At 43.8% G+C, this 13,742-nt stretch overlaps 1 protein-coding gene across 2 annotated transcripts in view; it reads left to right on the top strand.

Moving 5' to 3' along the window:
* LOC309503472 (uncharacterized protein) overlaps positions 1-13,110 on the top strand; it is a 95,336-nt gene extending 82,226 nt beyond the window's left edge. Inside the window, exons 1-5 of one of the 2 annotated variants that reach the window (XM_082176312.1) lie at positions 11,605-11,666; positions 11,751-11,867; positions 12,112-12,243; positions 12,446-12,547; positions 12,694-13,110. In XM_082176312.1, coding sequence (XP_082032438.1) covers positions 11,618-11,666; positions 11,751-11,867; positions 12,112-12,243; positions 12,446-12,547; positions 12,694-12,884 — 591 coding nt within the window. In that variant the 5' untranslated portion in view covers positions 11,605-11,617 and the 3' untranslated portion in view covers positions 12,885-13,110. Of the gene's footprint in view, positions 1-11,604; positions 11,667-11,750; positions 11,868-12,111; positions 12,244-12,445; positions 12,548-12,693 lie in introns of those variants that run through there. The other variant, XM_082176311.1, reaches the window with a different exon arrangement.
* The last annotated feature ends 632 nt before the right edge of the window (positions 13,111-13,742 follow it).

Here is a 13,742-nt window from a genome sequence, read left to right as displayed (position 1 = left end):
AAGTATCACAGTTCAGCAATATTATTGCTGTCGGAAAAAAACTGTTTTTTAATCTGTTTGTACGGAGGCGGGTTGACCGAAAACGCCTGCCCGATGGAAGAAGCTGGAACAGGCTATGACAAGGGTGTGTGATGTCCTTAATAATAGTGATAGCCCTTCTCAAACAGCGAGTGTTGTGAAGGTGATCCAGTAATGGCAGATCAATGCCTACAATCTTCTGTGCTGTTTTAACAACCTGCTGCAGGGTTTTTTTGTCAGCTTTAGTACAGCTGCTATACCAGGCTGTCATACAATTTGTTAGTATGCTCTCTATAGTACATCTATAGAAATTGACCAGCAGCTTCTGCGGAAGGTTAGCTCTCCTTAGCCTCCTCAGAAAAAAGAGGCGTTGTTGGGCTTTCCTTATTATGCCTGCAGTGTTCTCACCCCATGTGAAATTCTCAGTGATGGTAACTCCTAGAAACTTGTGGCTAGGGACTCTCTCCACAACATCATCTTTGATGGTTATTGGGTTGTGGATGATTTTTTTGGCGGCCCTAAAGTCCACAATAATTTCTTTAGTCTTTTTGATGTTCAGGACTAAGTTGTTAATGTCACACCATGCTTCCAGATTCCGAATCTCGTCCCTGTAGGCATCTTCGTTGTTATTTGATATAAGTCCAATAACAGTTGTTTCATCTGCGAATTTGACCAGAACGTTCGACTCATGGGTAGTTTTACAATCGTGGGTGAAAAGTACATAGAGGAGGGGGCTTAACACACATCCTTGTGGCACACCAGTACTCACGGTTAGAGTAGATGATGTATACTTATCCAACCGCACTGACTGGGGGCGATTGGTAAGGAAGTTCAATAACCAGCGACATATAGAGGGAGTTAGTCCTAATGCATGTAGTTTGTTGGTCAGCTGGCTCGGTACAACAGTGTTAAAAGCCGAGCTATAGTCGACGAAAAGCATCCTGATGTATGTGTTGGGCTTTTCCAGATGTGTCAGGGCAGTATGCAAAGCTACGCAGATAGCATCCTCTGTCGATCTATTTGCCCGATAGGCAAACTGATATTGGTCTAGGTCAGCTGGTACTGAGTCTTTAATGTGTGTGATTACTAATCGTTCAAAACATTTTGCAATAACAGGAGTGAGAGCAATCGGTCGATAATCATTGGGGCATGTTATCATAGTTCTTTTTGGAACAGGCACAATAGTTGTAGATTTCAAACACGTGGGGACCACACACAAGGAGAGGGAGAGGTTGAAAATGTTTGTGAACACCTCTGCCAATTGGTCAGCGCAGGCTTGTAGCACACGTCCATGCACACCATCTGGGCCGGCTGCTTTCCTTGTGTTGATGTTTTTTAGTGCCCGCCGTACTTCAACAGTATTTAGAACCAGGTGCTGTGAGTCTTCTGGCAGGTAAACAGGCAGTTCATTATTTTGGTTATCAAACCGAGCAAAGAAACTATTTAGTTCTTCTGCTAGGTTAACATTATTGTTGAATGACATCTGTTGTGTGTCATTTTTCTTTTTATAGTTTGTAATTGATCGAATGCCTTGCCACATTCTCCGTGGATTAGAATTATTACTAAAATCCTCTTCAATCCTCTGTTTGTATTTTAATTTTGCAGACCTGATGCCTCTCTTGAGATTAGCTCTGGCAACTCTGTAAGCAGAGATATCTCCTGATTTGAAAGCTATATCCCTTGCTCTGAGCAACTGTTTTACTACATTGTCCATCCATGGTTTCTCGTTTGGGTATACTCTAATCTTTTTATTTACCGTGACGTTATCTACGCAATAACTAATATATGATAGTACAGATGAAGTAAATGTCTCTAAATCGGACTGATGGGAAAATATGTTCCACTCTGTATTTTCAAAACAGTCCTGGAGTTGGTTCATGGCAACTGCAGGCCAAGTTTTAATAATCCTGCTAGTTCGTTTAGCACTGTTGACAAGTGCTTTGTATGCAGGTAAGAGATACAAGGAGATATGGTCTGATTGTCCGAGGTGGGGTCGTTGTATGACCTTATAAGCATCCTTTATGTTTGTGTAAACATGATCTAGGATTTTTTCACCTCTAGTTTTGCATTTTACATGTTGGTAAAAACTGGGCAGTACAGTCTTAAGATGTGCTTGATTAAAATCCCCAGCGATAATAAACACTCCATCGGGGTGATTATTCTGTTGTTTACTGATGATGTCATATAGCTGCTCCAATGCTAACTTAACATTAGCTTGAGGTGGTATATATACAGCAATAACAAACACAACTGTGTGTTCCCTGGGCAAGTAAAATGGTCGGCATCTTAAAAATAAATATTCTAAATTTGGAGAGCAAAACGTATTGATTATAGTTGAATTTGTACACCAGGAATCATTTACATAAACACAAAGTCCTCCTCCCGATTTCTTACCGGATTCAGCCGTTCTGTCTGCGCGATGTAGCGTACGGCCTGCTAACTCGACTGCGGCGTCCGGTATGGTGGCGTTCAGCCATGTCTCTGAGAAAATCAGAAGGCAGCAATCCTTTGTGGTTTTATGTGTAACAATGTCCAGTCGAAGCTCGTCCATTTTGTTGGTAAGTGATCTGGTGTTTGCAAGAAAGACACTCGGGATGGGGGTTTTATGGGGAGCTGCTTTTAGTTTTGCTAGTAGGCCTGCTCGTTTACCCCTCTTTTGCTTCCTCTCCCTGCGCCGTCTGCGCCGTCGTTCGTGAATAGGAATCAAGGATGGTCCTGGTGATCTGAAAATCTCCTGTGGTATTGCTTCCGTATTATAATAGTAGTCTGTATAGTCCGATCCGATCTGTAGTAGTTCCTGACGACTGTAGTAAGTGTTCGCTCTTGTTAGTGAAATAATACTCAATATTAAAAACATTATTAGCATAAAACAACACCTATGTGGGGAGCACAAAGCCGCAGCGTCTGTGCGCGCCGCCATCTTAGTTAGGGTTCGTGCGGAACGTGACAGTGTCAATGTCTGAACAGTGATCCATGTACATAGAAAAAGTCTTAGATCTTTGAGTTCAGCTCATGAAAAATGGGGGCAAAAACAAAAGTGTTGCATTTGTTAATTTGTTTTGCCATTTTCACCTTTTATTAGGATAGGACAGCAGCTAGACAGGAAGTGAGGTGGGAGAGGAAAGGTCCACGAGCCGAGACTTGAACTTGGGTCTCCTGAAGCATATGTCGGTGCACTTGCCCACAAGGCTATCGTGGTGTGATGTATCTGAGTAAAAAGTAATGAACTGCATACCTTGTGTTCAATAACAAATGTACATAATTAGACAAATAAAACTTGGCCATACTTTGTACAAAATACTATTGTATTGTATTATTCTATTGTTTTTAATGAAGTGCAAATAAATACACTTTTAAAAAATAAACTGAATTCCCTTTCGAGGGAACTCGCGATGCGTCGATAACGCTTTGGGAACGCCCCCGGCGTGAATGCGTCTGAAGCATCTATGTCAACTAGTCCAATGGAATGAATGAAATGCGCGTCACGGGCGGGTGACGTCATGACCAGGAAGCTATAAAAGCGCATCCGGTGAAACCGGCTTTAGCTTCTGTTGCCTCAGCAAGCGATCTGTGTACTCTGTCTGTTATATTTACTGTTGTCTGTCTATTATGGAAAAACAAATGTTCAAACTCTGTGCTTCTCCCTGCATTATTTAACGGGTGGTGACACACACAAGCTTTGTGTCATTTGTTTGGGAGTGGAGCATGCGGTTTCAGCCTTCGAGGGGGCTGATTGCCAGCATTGTGAGAGGCTCCCTCTCCGCACGCTCCGCTCCCGGTTGTCACTTTTCGAGGAAAGTGGTCAGCCCCGCGATCCTCAGGGTGCAGCACGGAGAATGCATTCCTGGGGATCGCAAAAGGATCTCTCAGAAGGGTTGGAGACGGGTCCGAGGACCTTATCTCCTTCCTGTCCTGGGGCACCCAGCGCTCTCTCTCCGGTGTCGGAAGCCCGCGCTGCGGCTTCTTCCGCCCGGGAGAGAGCCCAATGCTTCAGTGCTCTAGCTCCGAGGAGTTAGATGTACTGAGTGTTGATAGTGAAAAAAGCACTGTTATGAGGGAAGAGGATTCACAGTCCTCTTCTCCAGCATATGAGGAGTTGGTGGATGTGATAACTCGCGCTGTGGATAAATTACATATTGATTGGCCAGCCGAGAAAAGGGACGCTCGTCCTAAGAGTAAATTAGATGAGCGTTTCCTAACATCTAATATATCACTTCCACCACGAGGCCTTCCTTTTTTCCCTGATCTGCACAGTGAGCTGTCCAGATCTTGGAATAAACCATATTCTTCTCGATTATATAGCCCCCAAGTTCATGTATATTCAGGGATTAAGGGATTGAGAGAGTATGGTTATGAGTCGATGCCCCAGGCTGAACAGACGCTTGCGAGTTATCTGTCACCTGGTTCAGCATCGTCTCTGAAGGCCTCAGCTTTGCCCACAAAACCACTAAAAGCAACATCTACACTCGTGGGCAAAGCATATACGGCAGCAGGTCAGGCTGGAGCGTGCTTACACACTATGGCATTGCTCCAGGCATATCAGGCTGATCTGCTGGGGGATTTGGACAAGAGTGAGGGGGTGGGGCCCGATGAGGTTCGAGAACTTCGTCGGGCCACAGATTTGTCTCTCAGGGCTACTAAGGAGACCGCCAGAGCGATTGGGCGGTCTATGGCAGCCCTTGTAGCCACTGAGAGGCACCTTTGGCTGAATCTGGCAGAAATTAAAGATAAAGATCGAGCTTTCCTTTTAGATGCACCTATTGTGCCTTCTGGCCTCTTCGGCGACGCGGTTAATTCTGTCGTCGAGAGGTTCCAGGAGGCCAAAAAACAGTCAGAAGCTTTTAAAAGATTTCTCCCTCGCCGTGTCCAGCCCCCTGGGGCTGCTGGGCGTGAGCAGCCCCAGCCGTCAAGCTCCTCATACAGAGCACAGCAAAAAGAGAGTGTTGCGTCTCGTGCCCCGCCACAGAAACACTGGAAGCAGACGCAACACTCTCAGCCGAAGCCTTCGAAGCAGAAGCCGGATCTGAGGACCGTCCTTCAGGCTAAGAAGGCTTCGGCTCAAAAGAAAAGGTCCTGACTCCTATGGCGTCAGACCCATGAGGGCAGCCCCACCCGGAGTGGAGCGGGTCACACCTCAGCATACGGTGTCCGCTCCTCCTCGGTGTCCTCAGGGGGCCATTCTGCCAACCCCGCACCCTTGGTCTCGGGGCGCAGTGGTCTCCAGCGATCGTCTGGCGCAATGTCAACGCGACATTGCGTCAGATATGAACCTTCTGAGGGGGGTTCAAGAACATTCAGTTCGAGTGGTTCCTGCCGATATGTTTCAGGCCCCCGGGCTGAGTTTCTCGATTACACCAGAGGCCAGCCTCGAGAGGCTGGTTCCCTTAGTCAATTTTCTGACAGAGTGGAAGAATCTGCCAAATATTTCTCAATGGGTCCTGCATATAGTAGATAAAGGATACAGAATCCAGTTTGGTTCTCGTCCTCCACGCTACAACGGGGTGCTGCCCACGTTGGTGCATCCCGAGCAGGCTCTGGTGATGGAGCAAGAGGTGAAAGCTCTTCTGGCAAAAGAAGCGATAGAGCAGGTGTATCCACCCGACAGAGAATCGGGGATTTACAGCCGTTATTTCATCGTTCCAAAAAAGGATGGGGGGTTGCGTCCCATTTTAGATCTTCGTCTGTTGAATCGTACAGTTCAAAAACTCAAGTTCAAGATGCTGACACTCAAACAGATCGTGACTCAAATCAGATCCGAGGACTGGTTTGTCACGATAGATCTGAAGGACGCTTACTTCCATGTCTCCATCCTCCCTCAGCACAGGAAGTTCCTGAGGTTTTCTTTCGGGGGCAAAGAATACCAGTATCGGGTGCTTCCATTCGGGCTAGCTTTATCACCCTGCACATTCACGAAGTGCGTAGATGCAGCTCTGGCCCCGCTCAGGCTGCAGGGCATACGTATTCTGAATTACATAGACGTCTGGCTGATTCTTAGCGGCAGAACAGTTAGCGGTTCGGCATCGAGATGTCGTCCTCGCACATATGCAGAAATTGGGGTTGAGGCTCAACGCCAAGAAGAGTGTGCTATCTCCATTACAGAGGACCACTTTTCTGGGTGTGGTATGGGATTCAGTCACGATGCGAGCCATTCTATCGCCCGTTCGTATAGCTGCTATCCTATCAGCCATGAAAGAGCTAAAGTTAGGCCAGTCACGCACTGTGAAACAGTTCAAGAGACTGTTAGGGTTCATGGCAGCGGCGTCCAACGTGATACCTTTTGGCCTGCTGTACATGAGACCTTTGCAGTGGTGGCTCAGGACCAGAGGGTTCTCCCCGAGGGGAAACCCACTTCGTATGATCAAGATCACGCGGCGGTGTCTCCACGCCTTGGTTATATGGAGGAAACATTGGTTCCTGTCCCAGGGTCCGGTGTTGGGAGCTCTTTGCCATCGAGTTGCTATCTCGACAGATGCTTCCCTCACCGGCTGGGGAGCGGTAATGGAAGGCCGCTCAGCTCAGGGTCTGTGGAGGAGTCATCATCTCTCCTGGCACATAAATTGCCTGGAGATGATGGCCGTTTTCAACGCGTTGAGACATTTCCTCCCAGACCTGAGGGATCACCATGTGCTTGTCCGGACAGACAACACATCGGTGGTCTCTTATATAAATCGTCAGGGGGGTCTGCGTTCGCGTCCACTATGCAAGTTGGCGCACCAGATCCTCATGTGGTCCCTGGGGAAAATACTCTCTCTGAGGGCAGTGTATATTCCAGGGGGCCAGAATATCGGAGCAGACGTCCTGTCGAGGCAGGAGATGAGGCCAGGGGACTGGAGACTTCACCCCGAGGTGGTGGAGAAGATATGGGAGTTTTACGGCAAGGCCGAAGTAGATCTGTTCGCGTCTCAGCATACGACGCACTGTCCACTCTGGTTCTCCCTTACTCACCCAGCCCCCTTGGGGCTGGATGCTATGGTACAGACGTGGCCGAGGCTACGTCTGTACGCCTTTCCCCCTGTTGCTCTGCTCCCAGGAGTTCTGGAGCGAGTTCGTCAGCACGGAATAAGCCTACTGTTAGTAGCACCGCGTTGGCCGAGTCGAATCTGGTTTGCGGACCTGATTCATCTCTTAGACGGTCCTCCCTTGGAGATCCCGATCAGGAGAGACCTTCTGTCTCAGGCCGGGGGCACAATATTTCACCCCCGACCAGAGATTTGGAAACTTTGGGTTTGGCCCCTGAGGGGGCCCAACTCATAGAGAGTGGTCTTTCAACCGAGGTTGTTGAGACCATTCTAAGCTCCAGAGCTCCCGCTACGAGGAAATTGTACTCTTTGAAATGGAGAGTCTTCACTTCTTGGTGTCACCAGCGTCAGTGGGACCCGGTTAACTGTTCAGTAAACACAGTACTGGAGTTTCTGCAGGATCGCTTTGCGTCAGGTTTATGTCCATCCACCTTAAAAGTATACGTGGCAGCCATTGCGGCCTTCCACGTCCCGGTGGGTGGTATATCGTTGGGTCGAGACCCCCTGATTACTCGTTTCCTTCGTAGCACCCTGAGGCTAAGGCCTGCAACACGCACTAGGATGCCGGCTTGGGACTTGGCATTGGTACTAGAGGGCCTATCTGGGGCTCCGTTTGAGCCCTTAGAGTCGGTCTCAGAGAAATTTCTGACTTTCAAGACTGTTTTTCTACTAGCCATTTCGTCCCTCAAAAGAGTCGGAGATCTTCAGGCCCTTTCGGTTTCTCCCACCTGCCTTGAATTCGCACCGGGAATGGTCAAGGCATTCTTGTATCCTAAACAGGGTTATGTCCCTAAGGTGCCAACCATTATTCCGAGGCCTATTGTGCTTCAGGCTTTCTGTCCTCCTCCTTTTACTTCTTCGGACCAGGAAAAGCTGAACCTTTTGTGTCCAGTGCGAGCACTGGATACTTATGTTCATTGGTCTTCTTCCTGGAGGAAGTCCGATCAATTGTTTGTCTGTTTTGGATCACCCAAGAAGGGTCTTCCTGCCTCTAAGCAGACAGTGAGTAAGTGGATAGTCGAGGCTATTTCTCTTGCCTATGAGTCCTCTGGCCAGCCTTGTCCTTTGGAGGTCAGAGCTCATTCCACGAGGAGTATGGCGGCTTCTAAAGCCTTATTGTCCGGAGTTTCTCTGCAAGACGTTTGTGATGCGGCGGGCTGGTCCTCTCCGCTCACTTTTGTCAGGTTCTATAGCCTGGACCTGGATGCTGCCCCAGGGTCTCAGGTGCTTAGTGCTTAGTGTGGTTTTGACAACAGGCTTACACTCAGGCATTTGGAATTCTGGCGGTTTGGGTATTCTCGTTCCCAAAGCGTTATCGACGCATCGCGAGTTCCCTCGAAAGGGAACGTCTCAGGTTACGACTGTAACCATAGTTCTCTGAGAAAGGGAACGAGACGATGCGTCGCCCTGCCATACTTCCTGCATTCCTGTGATCGACTTGCTTCGGCAAATTTCGAAGCTAAAGCCGGTTTCACCGGATGCGCTTTTATAGCTTCCTGGTCATGACGTCACCCGCCCGTGACGCGCATTTCATTCATTCCATTGGACTAGTTGACATAGATGCTTCAGACGCATTCACGCCGGGGGCGTTCCCAAAGCATTATCGACGCATCGTCTCGTTCCCTTTCTCAGGGAACTATGGTTACAGTCGTAACCTGAGACGTTTTCACTTCAAGTATATTTTTTAAAAATATTTTTTTTTTTGAAAAAATACTAAAGTACAGTGTGTTAAAGGTTGCATTGTGAAAAAAGGTAAAAACATGATGCTAATATACTTTAAATATATTTAAAGATACTAAAAAAATTTTTTGTAAATTTGCAGTGTACTATTGAAAAAGGGAATATATTTCAAATACAATAAAGTGTTTTCACTAGGGCATGTATCCTCACTCGATGAAGAATGAGACGGCCCAACGGTCGCTTGAAATTTAAAAGGCTGATTTGCGCTTCAGGGCAGTGACGAGTACACATGTCATCCAGTGGTTGTCCAGACACCCTGGCACAACCGCCCTGAACAATGGTTCAGTGTCAACATTGTGACAACGCTGTAACAACCTTCACCACACAAATGTAGTTATAGCAACCTTTTGGCCATGTTGTTAAAATGTTGTTAGAAGGTTGGTTATGTGTGCTGGGATTCTTACATCCAACAACAAAACACCTCAAAATCTTAGGAGACGTTCTTGTCTACACCTGCTCTAGCATCGAAACAATGTTGAACTGTGTACAGCTCACTCAGGGCGGGTCTATGCTAATACGGCAGTGTCAGTCAACAGTCGTGGGAAGGGCCTGTGCAAAGTGACATCACTTTGCCCAGTATGGCGAATGGCTTGCACTGCTTATGATTTATGGGGATTTAAAAAAAATCACTGGGTGGATTTTTATCATTATAGAGTGGTTGTGTACACACACTGCCAACACACATGTATGTTCAAATACCATGTAAAAGTGAATTTTGCATAATAGGTCCCCAGTGCATAATTGTAACATATAACACATTTTTTATATAAAAATAGAGAATATTTACCTAAATAGTACACATGAATAAGTTTACAATCAAAACACAAATATTCAGAAACTTAAATGCGTGGTGCATATTATGCAATAATTGTCACTGAACATAAGAAAAATTATGTATGGAAGTAAAATAATGCCAGATGTTTTTGAAACCAAAAAGCCTGTTGAATTGCACCACTTGAAAAAAAATAGGCATTGAAAATTCAATAATCCATATTCACCTTTCATATTTTACTTCCAAAATATTCAAACTGTTTAAAAATACAATCTATAATATTCAACAGGCAATTTTCGGTCTATTTTATTTCGCTTTTCAAATTCGCTTCCACAAATTCAGTGGTTCAAATTCGACAGTAAATTCAACACTGACGCCGGTTTCACACTGCACGCGTTAGCAGAGCATAAGCAGCGCAGGAGCAGTGCGTATGGTGAGCGGGAGCAGGACACGTGCGTTTTGCTTTCACACTGGCAGCGTTTGTCACGCGCGGCTGAACCGCGGCATGTGTACAGACAGAGTACTCTATAATGGGTGAGTTGGCATTGCTTTATTTCGTTTTCAAATAAATTTAGGAGAAAATACTTGTCAAGAAGCAAGTATTTTTGTATTTTATTATTAATTTCATTTATATAACTTTTGGTTCATCTTTGTTTTTATTGTTCGGCCAACTAATTTGTTTTTGGACAATTGTTTTGTTTTTAAATTGCTGTTGGTCATTTGATTGTCTGTTTAAAACACAATATACATCATCAATGCGCTTTTTGGGTAAAATTGCGGTGTATTTTGGCCATGATCAATGCATTGTCACTTTAATTCAGCGTAAGCGGCGTGTTAAAAATAGACTGGGCGCCGAAACTATCGCGGCACTGCTGTTCCTGCTCTGCTCCTGCTACGCGCTGCCGCGCCGCTTCTGCGCCGCTTCTGCGTGCGGTGTGAATGCACTCATTGAATAACATGGACGCCGAAAAAAATACGCGCTGCTCACGCGCTGCTGACGCTTGCGGTGTGAAACCGGCGTGACGCCCAGGAACTGCAGGAAAAGCAGTAGATTGCCGAGCATACTATCCATCTGCTGTTAGTCGACCTCACCAGCAGGGGATTTTTTGGAAACTAATTTTATTTTGGAAGTTAAATATATAAGGTGAATATGGATTATTGAATTTTTAATAATGAAAATGTGTTTGAAATGTTTTGAACTGAAATATTCATAGCTTAAATATTCAACCATGCTGAATTTCAGCCCATAAAAATGCAAGCCCTTAAAATACATCGCATTAAAATGCAAGCATGGTTAATGCAATGCCTATTTTTTTCAAGTAGTGCAATTCAACAGGCTTTTTGGTTTCAAAAACGTATGCAATTATTTTACTTCCATAATTATGCTCCTGCAATGAGGGTGAATAAAGATGACAGAATTTCTTTTTCTGGGCGAACTATCACTTTAAGGAGGTTGATTTAAGTACAGTGGGAGAAATAATTATTTGATCCCCTGCTGATTTTGTAAGTTCGCCCACTTATGCCCTACCAACCAGCAAGGATTCTGCCTCCCACAGGTTGGTTATGTGCCCATGTGGAACACAGATTAGTCCTGTCGCTTTAAGAAAGTACTCCTAATTGTAAAAAACGTAAAAAACTTGTTTCCAAGGCATGTTTTGCTTAGAGATCAAATACTTATTTCACTTACTGAAATGCAAATCAATGTATAATCTTTATATAATGTGTTTTCTTTTTTTTTCTTCTTCTTTTTTCTGGATTTTTTGGTTGATATTCTCTATCCATTAAATAAACCTACCATAAAAATTATAGACCCTTAATTTCTTTGTAAGTGGGAACTTAATAAATCAGCAGGGGATCAAATAATTATTTACACTGTAGACTACATTTCTTGGAAATCCTCATTAAACTTTCCTTTATCTTTAACTGACAAATGTGAGCTCAAGTTTCTGTTTCAAGAAATGTCTACTTCTATTAAACTTTAATTTTCTCATGGAGATCCTCCCCTTTTGCTACACTATAAAATGAGTGCTGAAATGGGCACATTATTTCATTCACCTCCTGATCAAAGATGGATCTGCAGACCTCAGTTTTTCTTCTGTTCCTTCTTTTCACTGCAGGTACGAAGTCAAATAACTTTTGTAATTTTACTTGGTACAAATACAGATAATTGATGTCTCTTTCTCTCTTTTCTATTACACAAGGACACTCTCTCCAGTGTTTTGAGTGCGACAGTCAGACGAATTCTTGTGCAGATCAAAAGGCTACAACATGTCCAGCTGGATCTTGGTGCTATAGTTCAACAGCAGCAACACTAGTTGGTAAGTCCAATATGATTTAAAGTTGGAGATGCTGCTGTTATTTACTGGAGCTGCGACATAACAAATTCTTGTTTTTTTTCTGATGGAATTAACAATTTTAAACAAAATATTCTACAAAGATTTTTATTTTATTAAATTTTTTCTCTCAGAGTGTTATAATCTGTATTTAAAAAATGTAAATAAGAAAAGTTCTAAATCAATTTTCCAGTTTAATTGGTCTTTCCTGTATCATTCATATTTTTAGGTGGCATTACTTCTAAAGCGATGTCTAAAGGTTGTAGTTCTGACTGTCAAAGTTTTTCCTTAAACTACGGCTCTATGAGGACGACTTATTCCTGCTGTAACACAGACCTGTGTAACCGCCAAGATCCTCCAGGTATTGTACTTAAATGACAACGTGCAAATCTTCTGTAAAGTCAACACTCATTTTACTTCCAAATGACATTCAATCAGAAAATAAAATGCAGGTTGTGGCTGTCTGCCGTGAACTGAATGAATAGAGCCGATAAAGGAGTGTTGTTTCATTGGATATTTTGTACATAAAGTAAAATAAAAGAATACTTGTTTTCCTTCTGTAGATCCCGTCCCGAATGGAAAGGAATGTTACACTTGTGATGAAAAGAGCTGCTCAAAACCATTGAGCTGTATAGGGGACGAAGACCGCTGCATTACATTAACAGGTGAGAATCTGGAAAAGGAAGATCATTATCTTTTAAACTCTCTTAGGTTTAAACATTTGATACAGATCACAAATACCAATGTACCTGTACAGCTTAGACTGAAGCAGCCTTTGTTTTTAGTTTTTTCTTCTCTTTCTTTTCATCAGATAATGTTGAAGGCCTGATAATGCTTGTAAAAGGCTGTGTCTCTAAAAATCTTTGTGATGCCAAATCATCGGTTAAAAATGGTCAGAGCATCTCATGTTGTGAGGGGAACCTGTGTAACGGTGCTCAGAGTGTCACCCAGAGCTTCCTGTTCCTCTGCTGTTCTCTGCTCTCCTACTTCCTGCTGCACTGAATCCAGCAGCTTGACACATTCTACAATCAGACACACTGTAATCAATAACTTTTCTCTGTATCTTTGGTGTTCTGATGTGATGTTTTTGCTGTAAAATTCTGATGTGACATTTTACAAAATAAAATACTACCTTGTTCCTGAGGTCATAATAAATTAAGCTTGTCATGCTGTAAAAAAAAAAAAGTCAGATAAAACTCTGCAATAATACAAATATTTTCTTTCTTAACCCTCTGGAGTCTGAGCTGTTTTCTGGGCCCTGGAGGTGTTCTGACATGCTCTGACATTTGTGCTTATTTCTGTTACTAGTGACATTTTCATGGCTAAAGTCTGATTACACTGTATTCAGCACAAACTCTGCTACAATAATATATCAGCAGCATGTGTGTAAAAGTTTGTTGTTTTGAGATAATGACATTTATGCGTGGTTTGTAAAAATACAAAAAAAAAAAAATCTCACAGAAATAAGGTCATGAAACCCATACTGATTATTTCTTCACAAGACTTTTGAAAATTGCATGACGTAGCCTAGAATATTTGCTCTAAAACTATGTGAAAATCACACTGACTGCTCATTCAGATAAGACAATATATTGATTTAAAAATGTTACGACGTGTTTTGTGTGAGAAAGCTTTATGCGGGAGCTCATTAATATGTAAGCTTTTCACACCTGAGAAAGACAAAGACACTCCCCTAACGGCCCTATTAGGAGCGATCAGGCCCTGTCATTCAGAGCAACCTTGCACAAAGAATGAGGAGATTTAAAAAAGAATGGCTTTTAGATTGTTTGATTTATTTACAACACAACATAATCCAAAGATACACAGCAAATGACAAAAAAACACTCATTGAAAACAATG

The sequence above is a fragment of the Leuciscus leuciscus genome (assembly GCF_965113295.1).
Source record: "Leuciscus leuciscus genome assembly, chromosome: 7".
NCBI classification, from domain to species: Eukaryota; Metazoa; Chordata; class Actinopteri; order Cypriniformes; family Leuciscidae; genus Leuciscus; species Leuciscus leuciscus.
This window is presented reverse-complemented; position numbering and strand designations above follow the sequence as displayed.